Source organism: Alexandromys fortis, unplaced genomic scaffold (genome assembly GCF_014885135.2).
Source record: "Alexandromys fortis isolate MF-2015 unplaced genomic scaffold, M_Fortis_MF-2015_v1.1 scaffold_157, whole genome shotgun sequence".
Taxonomy (NCBI): Eukaryota; Metazoa; Chordata; class Mammalia; order Rodentia; family Cricetidae; genus Alexandromys; species Alexandromys fortis.
In genome coordinates, this window is record NW_026068041.1 from 2,182,614 (window position 1) to 2,200,083 (window position 17,470).

Here is a 17,470-nt window from a genome sequence, read left to right on the forward strand (position 1 = left end):
TAACATGATTAGTTTTTTTTTTTTTTTTTTTTTTTTTTTTTTTTTTGAGATAGGGCTTCCTCTGTGTAACAGCCTGGGCAGCCCTGGAACTCGCTCTGTAGACCAGGTTGGCCTCGAACTCACAGAGATCCGCCTGCCCCTACCTCCTGAGTGCTGGGATTAAAGGCATGCGCCACCACCGCCCAGTTAGCCCGTTATTTTTTTTTTAAGCAATGTTCTGGCACGTGGCTCGGTTGCCTCTTCTTAGTATGGTACATCTGACTTGCTGCTCCGAGTCTGTTAGCAAAATCCCTGACCTAGAGTTCTCCTCCCAGCTTCTCCCTCTCTCTCTCTCTGCTGGGAAGTCCCGCCTATACCTCCTGCCTAGCTATAGCCTTTTCAGCTTTTTATTAAACCACTCAAAGTGCCTTGGCAAAGACACATCTTCACAACGTAAACAAATATTCTGCAACAGTTAGCAGAACTTGTCTCGAAAGGGTGAGGTTGAGAGGAAAATATCTGGATAACCAACATCCTCCTCTGGCCTCTGCATGCTTACTCATAGATACAAGACACACACAGACACAGATACACACACATACAGAGAGAGAGAGAGAGAGAGAGAGAGAGAGAGAGAGAGAGAGAGAGAGAGCGCACATACATAGATCACAACCTCTTTTGGTTTTTTTGACAGGGTCTCACTGTGTAAGGTTGGCTGTCCTGACACTCACCGTGGAGACCAGCATGGCCGCGAACTCACAGAGCTCTGCATACATCTGTCTCCTGAGTACTGGTACTGACGGTGTTCACCACCATGTCCCAGCACACCATACTCGCATACACTCATGCATACGTATGTGTGCACACATCAGACACCTCTATACACACTCACACACACAAACACAAGAACTGCCAGTCAAAGGCCTGGAGGGATGGCTCTTCAAGATGACCTGAGTCAGATCCCAGCACCCATGTCAGGGTGCCCACAGATGCCTGTTACTCCAACTCCAGCAGGGGGCCTGGTGCCCTCTCTGGCCTCTGTGGACAACTGCATTCAGATATACATGCTCTTCCCCATAATGAAAAATTAAGCAAATCTTTAAAAATAAATCAAGTCTAAAGATGTTAGCTAAATACCTGGGGTGGGGGTGGGGAGGTGGAGAATTGAGGGGGTAGATTCAAAGAATGGAGGCAGAGCAGGAGCTGTCTAAGGCTTCCTGCTAGGTCGAGGGCAAAGGCCATTACAGACTCAACCCCAGCTCTGAGGAAGCTGCCTTTCTATGCTGGGGTCTTGGGCTGGGGAAACAGCATCACTCAGCGGAGCCACTCCTGCCGGGCTTTGAAAAGCTCTAAGATGTTTCCAGCTGCTGCCACAGGGAAGTGTCCCATGGCTGAGCTGAAATGACATCTCTGGGTCCCTTCCCACTTCTCTCTGAAGAGGTCACTGGGGCTGGGGAGTCCCAGGTCCAACACATGCAAAGCAGAGGTTTGGAGCTGAACAGTAGCCCAAGGCCGTGACACAGGGACAAAGCAGAGAAATAAGGAAATGGGCAGGTAGTGACTTGGGAAGGGCTTGGGTTCCTGTGGTCAGACAAGAGAAACCCCAGGGGGCTTACAGGCGCCAAGCACTTCAAGAGTCAACAAGTGACACACACACACACACACACACACACACACAGGTCACACAATAAAAGCCACACCCTGTAATCAGAAAATGCAGGAGTAGCTACACCACCACGGGAAGTTGAAGCATGAGGGCAAAGATTTGCAAATCCAGAGCTGGGAACTGAACTCAGGTCATCAGGTATGGGCATTGAACTGTCTCTCCAACTCCTTCGTTTTATGTGTGTGTGCACGTGTGCATGTGCGTGTGCATGTGTGTGTGCACAGGGCTGGTAGGGCACTTGCCTAGCATACACAAAGCCCCGAGTTCGATTCCCAGCACCACATAAAGCCAGGCATGGCTGTGCAGACCTGTAATCTCTGCACTCAAAGGATATAGGCAGGAGGCTCAGGAGTGCAAGGTCATCCTCAGTAAGCACAAGGCCAGCCTGGGCTACATGAGATGCTGCTTCACAATGGATGAATGCATGTGAGCATCCTGATGAACAATGATTCGTGAAGGAAGGAAAGCAAGCAGCCAACCAATGTGGAGAAGACATTTAACCAGGAGGATTGTGGCATCCTCACGGGACCATTTCCGGGTCTCTTTCTGATTCAGACTTCAAAAACGCATGATTCTTTCTGCACAACTTTGACCCCACCCATCTGATGCGTGACTTTCTGGGAAGTTGTGAGCAAATGTCTAGTCACCCAGGTAGGGCACCACCACAAACCAAAGAACCATTCCACGCATGCTTATTAGCTTGGTGAGCCAAAGAGTTCACTGGGGTTTCTTAAAGGAACATGGTGACTTGGTGCTAACTGTTTCTATATCCCCATCATGTACCATCTCGCGCACTTTCTCCCGGGCACTCACAAGTGACCTCAATCTCACGAGGGTCTCCTGCTGGTAACCACAGCTCTGATTTCCAGGTGCCAATGGGGACATCATGCTTGAATTACAGTGCCTTCATCTTCCAATTGCTTTTGCTGTGTTTGCATTTTCCGCTCCAATCCCCTCTCCCAACACATGTGCACATGCTTGTGCACATGCATATACATACATGGTCAGACTGACATCGATCTCCGAGGCTCAAAGTCAGTGCCCATCTCATCCTCCTCGGCCCAGAACACAAAACTGTAAGAACCTCCGCTGGCCCAGACATACCCATCAGATGTCCCACTATAGTTACAGGCTTCATTACCATGCCCTGCAGGACACCTGAGGGTGGGGTTCTTGTGACAGCCTACCAAAGTCCACCTAGCAGCTAGGACCATGACACTGCACTGCTGGGTGGCTTCATGTTGCTGAGATACTTACCCAGCTTGACTGCATAGTCATAAGACCCGTAGGGCAGGAGGGGGACGATAGCAATGTCCACTGTGTCCTTGTCCCCTCCGGGTCAGGTTGTCTTCTCAAATTGCTCAAATTTCTTGTCAGAGTTCAGGTGCTATTGTTAGGTGCCGTTCTAAGAACGTTTCAAGCACTAGGAAATGTTCCCAGGGGAACAAGGCAGGTGATGCTACTTTTAGCCCATCTTATAGATGAGGAAGCTTAGTCTGCACTGTAAGTGATCCAACTAGGCAGAAGTGGAGGTAGACCTGGATCCTCTCTTGACCTCCCTTGCTTCTATTCTCTCCATAGCAATCCCTGAATAGGCAGGTCTCTGTCTTCCTTTCTTATCACAAATACTCTTTGAATACCCTCTCCATCTCCAGCTAATCGACTCTTCTTATCTCATTCCAATTGCGCTTTACGGCAGGTCTCCAAACCATAGCTCTTGTGAGGTGTTTCTTGTTTGCAGGGGGGATATTAACCTGAATTGTGTAAGTGGAAAGTCCCCAAGTTTTCAGGCTGGGAAATGAGAGTCGAGTCCTTTGCGCTAACAGTGCCAGGCTTGGACTTCTACATGGACCATTCTACTCCAAGGCCAGGCTCACTTGGCACAGCACCACCCAATCCTGTCTTTCTGGAAAACCCCTCACATTTAGCAAATAGAGAAAACACACAGAGGTCATATTCACAACTTGTCTGCTGCAGCCTTGGCTCCTAAAGAGGAAGAAGCCGTTCCCTCTCGGGATTATGGGCACCATCAAACATCGGAGAGGGGCAAATGCTGTCACTTACTCCTATCATGTCTCTTCGTAGCAGAGAGGGCTGAGCTGCGTGGCTTCAGGCCCCAGACCGCAAAAGTGCCATAGATGGAACTGGAGGGTATCATGCCAAGTGCAATAGACTACCAGGAGGGGCAAACATCGCCTGCTCTCTCTCTTAGGTGAAAAACAAGAGAAACACCAGCTGCGGCAGGAGAGTATGTACCGCTGTTGCTGAGGAACAGAGTTTGACTCCCAGCACTCACAAATGCTTTAAATTTCATCGCCAGAGAATCTGGCACCTCCTCTTTTGGTCTCCTCTGGCACCTGGACTCAAGTGCCCATACCTATGCACACACACACAGACACAGACACAGACACACACTTAAAATCTTTTGCTGGGCCATGGTGGCACACACCTTTAATCCTAGCACTTAGAAGGCAGAAGTGGCGGATCTCTGAGTTCAAGACCAGCCTGATTTACAGATCTTCCTGATCTTCTAGGACAGCCAGGGCTACTCAGATAAACTCTGCCCCCCCAAAAAAAAACTAAAAAAAAAATCTTTTTTAAAAAAATTGACTGAAATATAGACTAATGATTACCACAGGGATAGAATTCTTAAGTTTAACCAAGTCTATTTATAGCTATTTGATTTTGTTTTATAGGCACAAATTTTTCTGTAGCTCAAGATTAAGGAGATCATATTTTGTACATCTTTTCGAAGGGTGTGGCAGGCCCAATCCCATTTTATTAGTTCTCCTTGGAACCGAGTAGTTCCAAAACACCGCTCTTCCTTCTCACGCCGATGTGCAAACTGTTATTCTTGGGTCCCTGCCCTAGCCACGCCCACTCCCATAACCTCTGACCCGCCCATCGCCATCTTGGGACCCCTCTCTCTCTTTCTGCTTCCTTAGCGTGCGCACGCGTTTTCTCTGTCTCTCTCTTCTTTTATCTCTCCTCTCTCCTTTTATCTCTTTTCTCTGTCTTTCTTTCTCCCCCTTTCTTAATAAATACTTATGGCTATTTCCTGTGTTTACGTGTCTGTTACCTGCCGCCACCGTGGGCCAAGGAAGCGTGCCCTCCTGTAGCCGCTTTCCCATGGCGGGCTCCGCCAGCCCGCCCGGGGACCGTTTGTAGCCGCGCTCTCATCGTTTTTTAAGAATAACACAAACACCGTAGACGCATCTTCTCACGGTGTCTCCGGGCTCAGCTCCGGCCCGTTCGTAACTTCATGCACCTGCTGGCTTTACCTTAATTCATGAGTTTGTGTTCTCTGAGTGGTGCCGTCTTCACCAGAGCCTTGAGATCTCGAGCTCTTTGGTGTCCTGCATACAATTTTGTATACACTTTTACAATTATAAACACGCACACCAAAAACCTATAGGAATGTGTCTTATTTGCTTTCTGGAGGTGAGGAAAGGTTCTATTTGGCTTTCATGTCCATGTCACGTCCACGTCATGGTCCATCACTGAGGGACGTCAGAGCAGGGGCTCACACAGGAGCTGAGAGGGAAGAACTGAAGCAGAGATCACACCGGAGCATTGATTACTGCCTTGGCCCCCATGGCTTGCTCACTTTGCTTTCTTATACAACGCAGAACCATCTGCCCAGGAATAGTACTACCCACAATAGACTGGGTCCTCCACCATCAATTATTTTTTTTTCTTTTTTTTAATTTATTTATTTATCCACCATCAATTATTAAACAAAAAAAAATGCTCCCCAAAGACCTGCCCACAGGCCAGTCTGAAGGAGCTATTTTAAGGTTCCCTCTTCTCTGTTTCTGCCAAGTTGTCAAAAAACAACCAGAGTAATTGATACCTCGTCAACTTGACACACAAACACATCACTATTAAACCATAATCTCCCTTGTATTATTTATCCCCAAGATCTGAAGCTACTATCAGAATATAACACACACACACACACACACACACACACAACTTTAAAAATCCCACAGACCTTTTTCATCTTTCAGGGTTTTATTTTATTTTATTTTTTAAAGAAAACAAACTATCTTTTTTCATTATACATACCAATTCAATACCAATTCCCACTCCCTCCCTTCCTCCCATTTCCTCCACTTACCCCCTCCAAACCCCATTCACTCCTCAGAGAGGGTAAGGCACATTGCTTTGGGGAAGGTTCAAGGCCCTTCCTATTATATCTAGGCTGAGCAAGGTATCTATCCAAAGAGAATAGGTTCCCAAAAAGCCAGTACAACAGTAGGGATAAACCCTGGTGCCACTGCCAGTGGTCTCTCAGTCTGCCCCAGCCATGCCACTGTCACCCACATTCAGAGGGACTAGTTTGGTCCTATGATTGTCCCTTCCCAGTCCAGGTGGAGTTGGTGAGCTCCCATTAGCTAAGGTAAGCTGTTTCAGTGGGTGTCCCCATCATGGTCTTGCCCTCTTTGCTCACATTCTCACTCCTCCCACTCTTCAACTGGATTTTGGGAGCTCAGCCCAGTGTTCAGAAGCAGTTTCTGCCTCTGTTTCCATGGGTTGCTGGATAAAGGTTCTGTGGTAACATTTAAGATATTCATCAGTCTGACACTGTGCTTCACCAGTGGCCTCCTGGCCATATTCAGAACTCTGATCCCGACACATGGCACTGAGCCCCAGCTTCTCTCCACGACCCTCTTAATCCTGGAGTCTCTACTGAAGCCGAGGCTGCACCTTCACCAGTACCCTCTCCTGGCCTCTCACAGCCAAGCCTCGTCTGCTCTCAGTGACACCTTCAATCCTGCAGCTCTCATGTTGACAAAAGCAGTATCGTGAAAGGGATACTGCTTTACACATCGCCGAGCTGGGCTGGTGGCTCGAGATGTAGCCCTGACCCCCTCTGGATCACAAATTTCCTGTGCTGACTCACTCTGAGGAAATACTTCCCAGAAGATTCTGCCTCATGAGGCTGGCCTCTCACCGCTGATTCTTCGGTCCCAGAGGAAAGCAAAGGTTCAGATTCCATAGATTCTTTTTTTTTTTTTTTTGGATTTTCGAGACAGGGTTTCTCCGTAGCTTTTGGTTCCTGTCCTGGAACTAGCTCTTGTAGACCAGGCTGGCCTCGAACTCACAGAGGTCCGCTTGCCTCTGCCTCCCGAGTGCTGGGATTAAAGGCATGCGCCACCACCACCGGGCTTCCATAGATTCTTAATTCAGATAATTGCATGAATGACAATTATTCTGAGTGAGGTAACCCAGAAAGACAAATGGCAAATAATATCTCTCATTTGAAGATATTCCATTTGGAATACCCATGGAGGTCAGGAAATTAGCAAGGGGGATTTCAAGAGGAAGAGATAATGAAGTCATATAAAAGGCTACAGGGGAATAGCAGTACAGGGAAGGCTTGATGGGAAGGAGGATGGGAAGGCAGGGTGGAGGAGGGGATGTGGAGAGGGGTAAATAACACTAAAGCTATTTTTAAAAAGTGAAAACCTACCATAATAGAAGCTTCCTAAAACGTAAACATATGCATATATAGTTCAAATGGCATTACCTTTTAATAGGACAACAATGCCCCCTTACCAGACCCCACAGGATTACAGGTTAAAAGAGGCCCATTTTCTTTTGGGGGAGGGTGTGGGGCTCGAGGCACGGTTTCTTTGTGTGGCCTTGGCTGTCCTGGAACTACGGCTGTGGCCTTGAACTCGTGATCCTCCTGCTTCCACCTCCTCCAGGACATCCTACCTGCGTGCACCACCACAACCGTTAGAGGTCCATTTCCGGTGAGAGCGGTTCCCGTGATCCGCTGCTCATCACTCACTACAAATGGTCGAGCTCAGTAACTAACAAACACTCATATCATCACGGCGTTATCTTCTCCTTTTATCTGTCCCCACCAGCCATTTCCCCATCACGCAGAAGACACTCAACAGATAAGTCACAGTCAACCTGGCTTTCCACATCAGCTCCCCTCCTGCTCACACGTGCTCCGACTTATCGCTGTTTTCTGCGAGGATGAAGCTCGAAGTCATTTTCTCATTAGTCACAAGACATTCTCCATACCCCACTGGGCACATTTGTCTACAAACATCTCCACGCATAGAATCTGGGCCAAGATGTCAATTCTGATTCATCAGCACCACCCCAACATTGTGTGAGTGACCCTGAGGGAATTGTGGAGTCTTAGGCTTTGTGACTGTAGCATGTTCATAGTCTAAAAAAATGATGTTCACTCTTCCTCCAAAATTCCCTGTACAGAGGCCACACAGCACACACACCCTAGGGAGAAATAAACACGGAACTATACTTTTCACATGAAGTCCAGGAAGGGGCGGTCAAGCAGTTCCCAGACATGGTAACAGCCTTTGTGCTCCCCAGTCCACAATGTCACCACAGAGTTTGTGCCACTGGTTTGAAGGGGTCCTTACTGAGCCAGAACGCATTTCTCTGGAGCTGGAGAGATGGCTCAGTTGGTAAAGACTTGCCTCTGCCGCACAATCCCCCGAGTGTCATGCCCCAAACTACCACAGAAGCCAAGCACGGTGGATCCTGCTTGCAGTCCCAGCCATGGCGAGATGGGAGGGGGAGACAGACGGATCCCTGGAAGTTGACCCGCAGCTGGCCTTGGTGAAGTCCAAGGCCAACAAGAAAGCCTATCTCAAACTGAAAGGGTAAGGTGCTTGAAGACACTCAAGGTTGTCCAGTTTTCACACGTGCACAAACACACACACACATGCATGGAGTTTCAGTGAGTGGAAATAATACCAGATGATAAATTGACTACTCTGTTCAAAGATGGTAGACGTTAGCTTTTCTCAGTTGCTCCTGAATGTCTCATGATTGTAATGGTAGTGCTTGGACATCGGGGGGAGTCAGCAAGATTAGCTGGGGGTCCTCATCTGCTTACTCTGCAGAGCAGTTTTCTCCCACTGATGATCTGGTGACACCACTGTCACCAGTTAGCTTAGTAAGTCTATTGGTGCCCCTCTCCGTATCTTCATCATCGGCCAACACTCTCTTCCAATGTGGCCGTTTTACCTTAGATAGACATAAAGCCCCAAAGGAACCATCAAAACAGGAGATAATAGCAGAGGCCACTGCGGCCGCTAAATGCAACTGTTTTGTTTAGAGCTGAAGATTACACAAGTAAGGTTTGCTTCTCAGAAAGAAGTTTGGTCACCCACTAAGTTCAGTTAGAACTGCCCATTTGTGCATGGGTGTGGTGGTCTCCCGCTAGAACAAGGGAAACCTACGGGTAGCCACATCCTCAAAAGAGAATAACTTTCCCCTCACGGCAACTATCCGCTGCTGACAGTTCCTCGGTAAGGGGCGTGTCCTCCAAATCATCCTCTTCTATGCGGGGATCCTGGTTGGCTTAATTTCGTGCAGGCAGCCACAGCTGTTGTGAAGGCGGGACTGCAACAGCCCTGTCTCTTTGACTTCATCTCTCAGTGTGCTTATTCCTAGCCCATTAGAATCTAACACTGTACCGGTGTGGATTTCTCTCTTTTAACTATTTTACTTTTTAACTCTAGCCGCACATTATAATTCTCGTTCTCACGCTCATTTAGTAGTGCAAGTCTCTCTCAGAGCACTCGTTTCCTTGTAACTCATTGAGCACGGGTTGAGCCGACTTGCGCCATCTGCTTTGTGTTCCTTGCTTGCTAAGTCCAACGCCTGGCCCACCCTCCAAGACAGTTCTATGACCTACCTCCCTTTGCCCCTCCAGGAATGGATTGTGTTCTTTTTCTTTGAATTTCTCATGATTTTGCCAAGAGCTGAATGTTTTAAACAATAAATCATAGCAACTGTATACACCGACTTTCCCTCTTTCCCCTTAACTCTTAATGCTGCTATATTGTTCGACTGGTCGTGAGTTCATTGTTAGTGTTTGGGATGAACTAATTCTTACAAGTCCATGTACACAGTTTCTAATGTTCCCTGCCGAGATTTTTCTTCCTTAGTCTTTCAGCCCCTTTCCTAGGATTTCGTTGGTAGGAGCAGTTTATTGGCAAACAGCTGTGTTTAGGCCTTGGGCCAATTAGACCTTCACCCTTCAGCGCGGGCCAGGTATGTGGGTGGGAGACTCCTGGGTTTGGTTCGGAGTCCATTCTTCCAGCCTCTCCTGAGAGCAGGCAGCCTCGAGTGTGTGTGTGTATACTGTGTAAGCTTCCAGACCAGGAAACCAGAGCCATTTCCCCGGTAATTCTGCTTCAAGCTCGTGAGCGCTGCTCAGGGAGCCGTGCATGGTTTAGAGAATTATTTCAAGTCAGAAATGCTTTTTTACCCCCTGACCTCTCCTGAGCGGGTGATGCCCACACAGGCAACCTTCCCCAGCTGTCAAAGGTAGCCCCAGTTCTAGAAAGCCGGTCTTGGCTGTACCTCCCTGGACTTGTCACTGTGCTTGGGTCCTTACATTGCTTGGAGCTGACAATCTCTTCTGTATTGCCGCTCACTATGACGCCTATTATTCAAAGTCCGTGTGACTATGACGCCTATTATTCAAAGTCCGTGTGTGTGTGTGTGTGTGTGTGTGTGTGTGTGTGTACATGCCAGGATTATGCATGGAGGCCATAGGACAATCTTCGGTGTCCTCTCCTTCAACTTGTTTGATACAGATTCTTTCATTGTCACCCCAGTGCATGCCAGGCTAGCCGGCCCATGGGTTTCCGGGTATCTCTTGCCTCCGCTTCCCATCTTGCCTTCGGAGTGCTGAGAGTACAGAGTAGTGCCGTAATGCACCCAGCTTTAGGTAGGTTCTGGAGATCTGAACCCACCCGTGTGACAAGTGCTCTTCCCGCTGGTCTATCTTTCCATCCCAGTGTCTCTCATTTTCAGTGACTTCTCCAGCTGTCTTGCTAAGAAAAAAAATTAGTCAATATGATTCACCGTCCTTAAATCCCGCCTTTCTCCATGGCCAGAGGCCATGCACCAGAGCCGGTGATGTCAGTGAAGTAAGTCTGCCTGTCCTGGAGTCTCTTCTACAGGTGAGCCCCAGAAAGGTACTGCCTCTTGATAGGCTCAGGTTTTCCCTATTGCCATGGAAACCTTGCTCATCAATGAAGCTGTATTCCCACATCCCTGGCCTTCTGCACCTGCGGCAGTGCCCCTGCCCTCTCCATGGGAACAACATGGATGGAATGAGCGTTGCAGGTTGAATTGATATGGTCAGTTCAAGATGTCATGTTGAAGTCCCCACTTACAGTATGGGACATGACAGTTTTGGGAAGTAGGGTCTTTACAGAGGTGATCAAGTTAAAACAGGGCCATTTTGATGGGTCCAAATTCAGTCTGACAGGTATCCCGATAAAAAGGGTAATCGGACACAGGGATGGTGCGCACAGAGAGAAGGCACAAGAGGGAGTTCACATGAAGACAGACTGAGGCTTCACAGGCCAAGGAAAGCCGCAGATGACTGGGCAGACCATCAAGTACTGGGAGAGGAGAGAATGATTTCCCTAGGTTTCATTGGTAGAGGGTTCTACAGGCTCCTTCGTTTTGGACTTTTGCCATTCAGAGCTACAAGGCAGTTCCTTCCTGTCCTTTTGGTCTCAGTTTTGTGGTACTTCATTACTGCAGCTCTGAGACTCAGGCTATTCAACACAGCTGCCTGCCATTGCATCGCCACAGGCCCGCCCTGGGCTGAAAAGGGCTGGAGATTCTGGCAGTTGGTTCCCTGTGGGGGAGACCAGGAGCTACAGGGAGAAGGACCTCCATCTTATTGGTCACACCCACCCAAAGCAGAGTAACTGGGGTGGAATTTGCACCTCCTGGGTCCCGGGCAGGCACAGACCCAATAGTTCTCAACTCTACTGACTGGCAGGGTCTCCTCTCCCTGCAGTGTGCTTTTTAGAGACTTTGGGTGGCAGATTCTAACGTCCTATTAAATGTGTGTTCCACCAGGAAGAGGGTTCACCGTGCTCCCCACATCACCTGGAAGAGCAACAGGCCCTCGTCAATAGCATTTCTCTCCCTGATCCGCTCCACAAAACTCCACTTCCCAAGTCTGGTCCTTAGAGACAAAACGGTTTATTTAATTCAGAGGTGTCAAAAATTAGTAGAATCCTGGTCCACTGGGCACACCAGCCTCTAGCCTGCAGGCTTGCATCTCATCCCAGCCTCCCTGAAGGTCCTTGTGTTCTTAGAGGGTGTAGGCCTTTTGCTGAGCTCTCCCGTCTTGCCACAGGGACCCCAGTGACTCAGGGCACTGTGTTGTAGACACTGTAGTTGTCCTTCTGGGTGACGTGTAGCTTCCAGGTGAAGAGGCGCTTCTGGGAGGGGAGGCCTTGGGCCTGTTTCACCATGAGTCCCACATCCTCATCTGACAACAGCCGAACCAGATCCCCCTCTGCATCCTGGTAATTGAGAGCGATGTCCTCTCTCTGGAACTCGCGCCTAGGGGAACACAGCAGGATTAGTCTGAGGCTCTTGGGGAGGACTTAGGGTCTTGGATTTACAGAGTGTGGTACTGGCTCATCATCCATGCAATCATCCTCCCATTCTTCAGATGGAGAAACTGAGGTATGAGGGGAAGAGGGAGCTTTGACATCATTAGTGGTGCAGCCTGAAGCAGCTTGCATATGAGTGGGTGGAAGACTCGAGTTTCCTAAGAAAAGAAGGCAAGGCAGCGCAGGGAGGCCTGTGGGAACCAGCTGAGCTGCAAGAAGACATCCATACCTCCACAGGGGTTGTGGGAACAAGATCTGAACTGACTTCCCATGTACCAACAGACCGTGTCTAATCATCTCGCAGAACCACTATCTCATGATGACAGTTCTTGAAAATTATCCCCAGAAAATAATGAGACGGTGTATTTGTAAAGGACAATATGGTTGACAGCAGCAACAGCCAGGGGGACATTGTGAGTGTGTGTGTGTTCGTTTGTTTGTGTGTCTGTGTATGCTTGCTTTGTGTATTGGTATGTGTATATGTTTGTGTTACAGGTATTTATGTATATTTATGCTTACTTGTGTTTTCATAGGACTGTCTTGTGTTTGTGTTGTGTATATTGTGCATTTGTGTGTGTTTGTGTGTTTGTGTATGTATGTATGTATACTGTGTGTTTGGGCTTGTTATATGTGGTAGGTGTGTGTATTGTTTTGTGTATTTGTGTGTGACTTTTTTGTGTGAGTGTATATGTGTATATGTGTGTGTTGGTACGTGTGTGTGCATGTACTGAAGGGATCTGGGCACCCAGCAGATAACAAGAGGAGTGAAATACGGTTACAGACACTACATTCTCATTACAAGCTGCATTGCTTTTATCGTAAGAGATGGGGCAGCGCTTGATGGCTCCATGAAATAACCGTTCAGCAATGGCCTGGACCACGGGGTGGCGGTGATTTCCCCAGCTGGAGGCTGTGCCTAACTTCAAGGCTTTCAGCTAGAGACATGTGTTCTATCAGCAGATCTGCAGTCACACACTGTGACCTCAGCTGAGCCCTCGGTCCTCTGCAGCCCGCTCTACTCTTCTCTAAAGGCACTGTGGATTGCAGGAGCTGCAGGGGCTGGAGGCGGGGGCTGCAGGGGCTGGAGCTGTCACAGGTGGTAGCATCCCCCCCCCCACCCCATTCTCCTCTCCAGGCTTTCTTCCTTCTTTCCCACCAGCCTCTCACCTCATGAGTGCTAGCAGGTCTTTGAACAGGGGGGTGCTGTTGAGGTCTTCCTCCACTGCGATGTCCCTAAGGTGGACAGTAGAAGAGAGGAAGCATCAGGGTGTGTGTGTGGCAGGGAGCATGCTTGTGGGGCAGGAACAAACTCTTGCTATAGCTTGTTATACTGCTGGGGTGTGTCTGGGAGGCAATGGGAGCCACAGCAGCTAGGCGGGTGGAAGCGGGGTGCGGACACAACACCAGAGCGTTGACTGGGAGAGAGTGGGGTGGCAAGGAAGGCGAGTGCCCTGCTCTCCCAGCAGGACACCAACTTGATGGTTTTGATTGTGTCCTCATAGTAGTAGCAGCGCAGCCAGTTGGTGGTGTCATCTTCCTCGGGGAAGTCCTTGAGGATCTTCACGAAGGAGCCTGGGAAGATGCCAGTCGCTCCCTGGGCCGTGCCCTGTAGAGGGAAAGAAGCTGCCTCATCTGGAAGAGAAGCCCGGGGCCCCACACTCTATAAAAACAAGGTCCCTAAATTGTTCCCCAATGCCCACGTGTCAAAGACTTGGTCCTCAGGGTGGCTCTGCTGGGGGTTGTGGGAGCTTGGAGAACAAGTCCTAGAGGAAGTGCCTTTTGTCACTAGGGAGAGGGTTCCCTTAACGGGGTAGTGGAGGCCTGGTCCTTTCCTCTTTCTGCTTTTTATTTAACTGTTTTGCTTGTTTATTTATTTGATTTGTCTTTCTTCCTGACCATAACACAAGGGTTTTGCACTCTCACATGCTTCTGTCACGATGAGTGGTCTCCGCACAGGGTCACTTGGTAAAGAACTGGAAACTCCCAGATAGCGAGTCATCGTGAACCCTTTCTCTTCATAAGCTAGCTGCCTTGAGTGTTTTGTTATCGTAACCAAAGGGAAAAAAAAGTAAGGAGAATCACCAAGCTGCCCACCCCCGAAAACAGCACTTCACTTATAGAAAAAGCTCTGATTTATCTGGAAAGTTGTACACCTCTGCCCCTCTCACCCTCCCTTCCTCATTATTTCCTTCAGCTAAGATTTTGAGCACCATTATGTCCAAGCTCTGGGCTCTGGAGTTACATAAACGCTGTTCCTTCATGTAACGCTCCTGAGAGCACAGAATGTGAACACGCATGCTCTCTGGCAGATAGCCACACATGTAAAGGAGAAAATTAGGAAAGGGGGAGGTGTTGGGAGTACAGAGAAGCCTGAAAGTGCTCCCTGCTCCTTCTCATTCCCTGAGTGTCCCCCAGAAGCTTGGGTCTGTCCCCCAAGGGCAGGACCAGGACCCCTACCCTGTCTCTGTGTTGCTCATATAATCCCCTAACCTTCATGACTATGAGACAGAAGAGGCATTCTTTTCTGTGTGCATGCATGTGTGCATGCGTATTTATAGGTGTGTGCATGTGTACATTCATGCATAGTCATGTGTATATGCATGTGTCTATGAGTATATGTACATACATGTGCATGTGTGTGTTTATATAAGTGTGTGAATGAATATGCATTGTGTACATGTGCACGCATATGTGTATTTATATGAGTGTGTGCATATGTGCATGTATGCATATACATGCATATTTGTATTTATATAATATGTGAATGCATATGAATTGTGTACATGTGCATGCATATGAATTGTGCACGTGTGCATGCATATGAATTGTGTACATGTGCGTGCATATATGTATTTATTTGAATGTGTGCATGTATGCATATGTGCATATGCATGTGTGTATGTGAGTATCACATGCATATGCATGTGTGTGTACATATATAGGCTAGAAGACCACTTTAGATTCCGTTTCTCAGGCTCTATCTATATTTTTTTCTCTTTTTGAAACAGAGTCTCTCACAGGCCTGGGACTCTTCTGTGGAGCCATCCCTGGGTAGGTGGTCCTGTATTTTGTAAGAAAGCAGGGGGAACAAGCCATGGGGAGCAAGCCAGTACACAGCACCCCTCCATGGCCTCTGCATCCTCTCTTGCCTCCAGGTTCCTGTCCTGACTCAGGGATAGAGTGTGACTTGGAATGTCCTCCCCAAGTTGCCTTTGTCGTGGCGTTTATCACAGCACTAGAGAGCTAACTAGAACACAGCGTGGCTGGTCTGACTGGCCAGCAAGCCCCAGGCCTCCACCTGCCTCTGCCTTCCCAGAGCTGGATGATAAGCTTTTTAATGTGGGTCCTGCGGATTGAGCTCAGGTCCTCTTCACTGCCTGAGCTCACACCCTCTCCATGCAATCACACAGGCCTATGAACTGAGGTTCCTATTCCCGCAGCCTGAGATCTGATGGTGATCGCGATCCAGCCAGTAAGACTTTCCAGAAAACTGGACCAGGTCTATAGTTCCTCTTACAACAGGATGAACACAGCAGTAGCTAGGGTGGACAAGACTGCTGCAGGCTTCTGAGACCCAGAGCATGAAGAAGAAAAGCTTAAAGGGTCCCCACACCTGCCACACTCACTCCTCTCCAGCCCCGGGATATCAGGGACCCTGCTTCAGCCAGTCCCAGAGCCTCCTTCGGACACTGAGGGGCAGGGAGTGTCCAGTAGCAACGATATTATCTAAAGAAGACCAGGTCCAGGTCAGGGACCCGGCACACAGCCACTTCCTATCAGTGTGGAGCAAAGTAACACCTGGGGACCCCAGCTTCAGGGTCTCACTCAAGTCTTCCTAGTACCCTCACTTGCACTGGGAACAAGGCATCCAGACTCTCTGGGGGCGAGGCCTGGACAACATCCGCCTCTCCCTTATCCCTGCCAGGAACTGATGAAGAAACAGTGCTTTCGTCATTTACAGGAAAGGAAACCATGGGTTGAGCAACCTCCTGAGGTACAAGAGGCCAGCTAAAAACAGCAGACAGTCCAGACACACTAGTAAAGTACTCCGTCCTGTTGTTGTTTGGCAGTACAGGGGGTGGGACCCAGGACCTTGCACACTGACTGGGCAAATGCTCCCCGTTAAGCTGCCTCCGGCATGGACGCCCACTCTTTTTTTTTTGAAGATTTATTTTTATGTGCATTAATATCTGTGTGAGGGTGCCAGGTCCTCGGGAACTAGAATTACAGACAATTGTGAGCTGTCATGTAGGTGCTGGGAATTGAACCCGTTCCTCTGGAAGAGTAGTCAGTGTTCTTGACTGCTGAGACAACTGTGTTCTTGACTGCTGAGCCAACTCTCCAGCCACAAGGTCACCCACTCTTATTTACAGCCATTCTTGCTACTGGCCAGGGAAGTAACACATATGATCCCCCCACATCTCTCAATGGGGGAAAGTCTGACCCCCAAAGCAAACATGGAGAGACCTCTGTGGTTGTTGTGACCACTGCCAGCACCTAGCAGGGAGAACGCAAAGCTGCTGAACGCCCTGCACTGTATAGAATAGCCCACTCTCCCCCAGAAGTTACCAGTCCCCCAAAACCAAGAGTGTCAGTTCCTAGATGCCCTTTTAGTAATCAAGAAACTAAAATAGGGTAGCTACAAAATGCCTTGTGGAGTAAAGAGGCTTGCAGCTAAGCCGGACCACCTGAATTCCACCTGGAGCACCTGAATTCCAGCTGGAGCTCCTGAATTCTACCTCTCGGAATGCTTCTGGTGGAAGGAGAGCACCAGCTCCCGAAAGCTGTTCTCTGACTTCAACACGCGCTATGGGGAAATGTTCTGCTTCATTGACACATGTGGTTCTCTGACACCTGTGACTCACAGTCACCCAAATCTCAGGGACCTCAGGGACTATCTCAGAGACTTCCACCCTTGGGCTTCCCAAGATATTCTCCATTGTGTTACCTGTGCAATGCACCCAAACTACCTCACCCCACCCTTCTTCCACCCTCACCTCTGCCTTTGCCTCATCCCTCACCCTCACCTCCATCGTCACCTCCATCATCACCCCATCCTCACCTCCATCCTCACCTCCATCCTCACTTCCATCCTCACCCCATCCTCACCCTATCCTCACTTCCATCCTCACCTCATCCTCACCCATTCTCACCTCCATCCTCACTCCATCCTCATCCCATCCTCACCCCATCCTCACCTCACCCTCACCTCCATCGTCACCTCCATTCTCACCCCATCCTCACCTCCATCCTCTCCTCATCCTCACCTCCATCCTTTCCTCACCCTCACCTCCATCGTCACCTCCATCGTCACCTCCATCGTCACCCCATCCCCACCTCCATCCTCACCTCCATCCTCACCTCCATCTTCACCCCATCCTCACCTCCATCCTTACCC

General features: G+C 49.0%; 1 protein-coding gene across 1 annotated transcript in view; it reads right to left on the minus strand.

Annotated features, from left to right (window-relative positions):
- Window positions 1-11,629: 11,629 nt before the first annotated feature.
- Ncf4 (neutrophil cytosolic factor 4) overlaps window positions 11,630-17,470 on the minus strand; it is an 18,798-nt gene continuing 12,957 nt past the window's right edge. Inside the window, exons 8-10 of the mRNA XM_050165753.1 lie at window positions 13,548-13,678; window positions 13,240-13,305; window positions 11,630-12,019 (exon numbers count right to left, since the gene is read on the minus strand). Of these exons, the coding sequence (XP_050021710.1) occupies window positions 11,824-12,019; window positions 13,240-13,305; window positions 13,548-13,678 (393 nt within the window). The 3' untranslated portion in view covers window positions 11,630-11,823. The remainder of the gene's footprint in view (window positions 12,020-13,239; window positions 13,306-13,547; window positions 13,679-17,470) is intronic.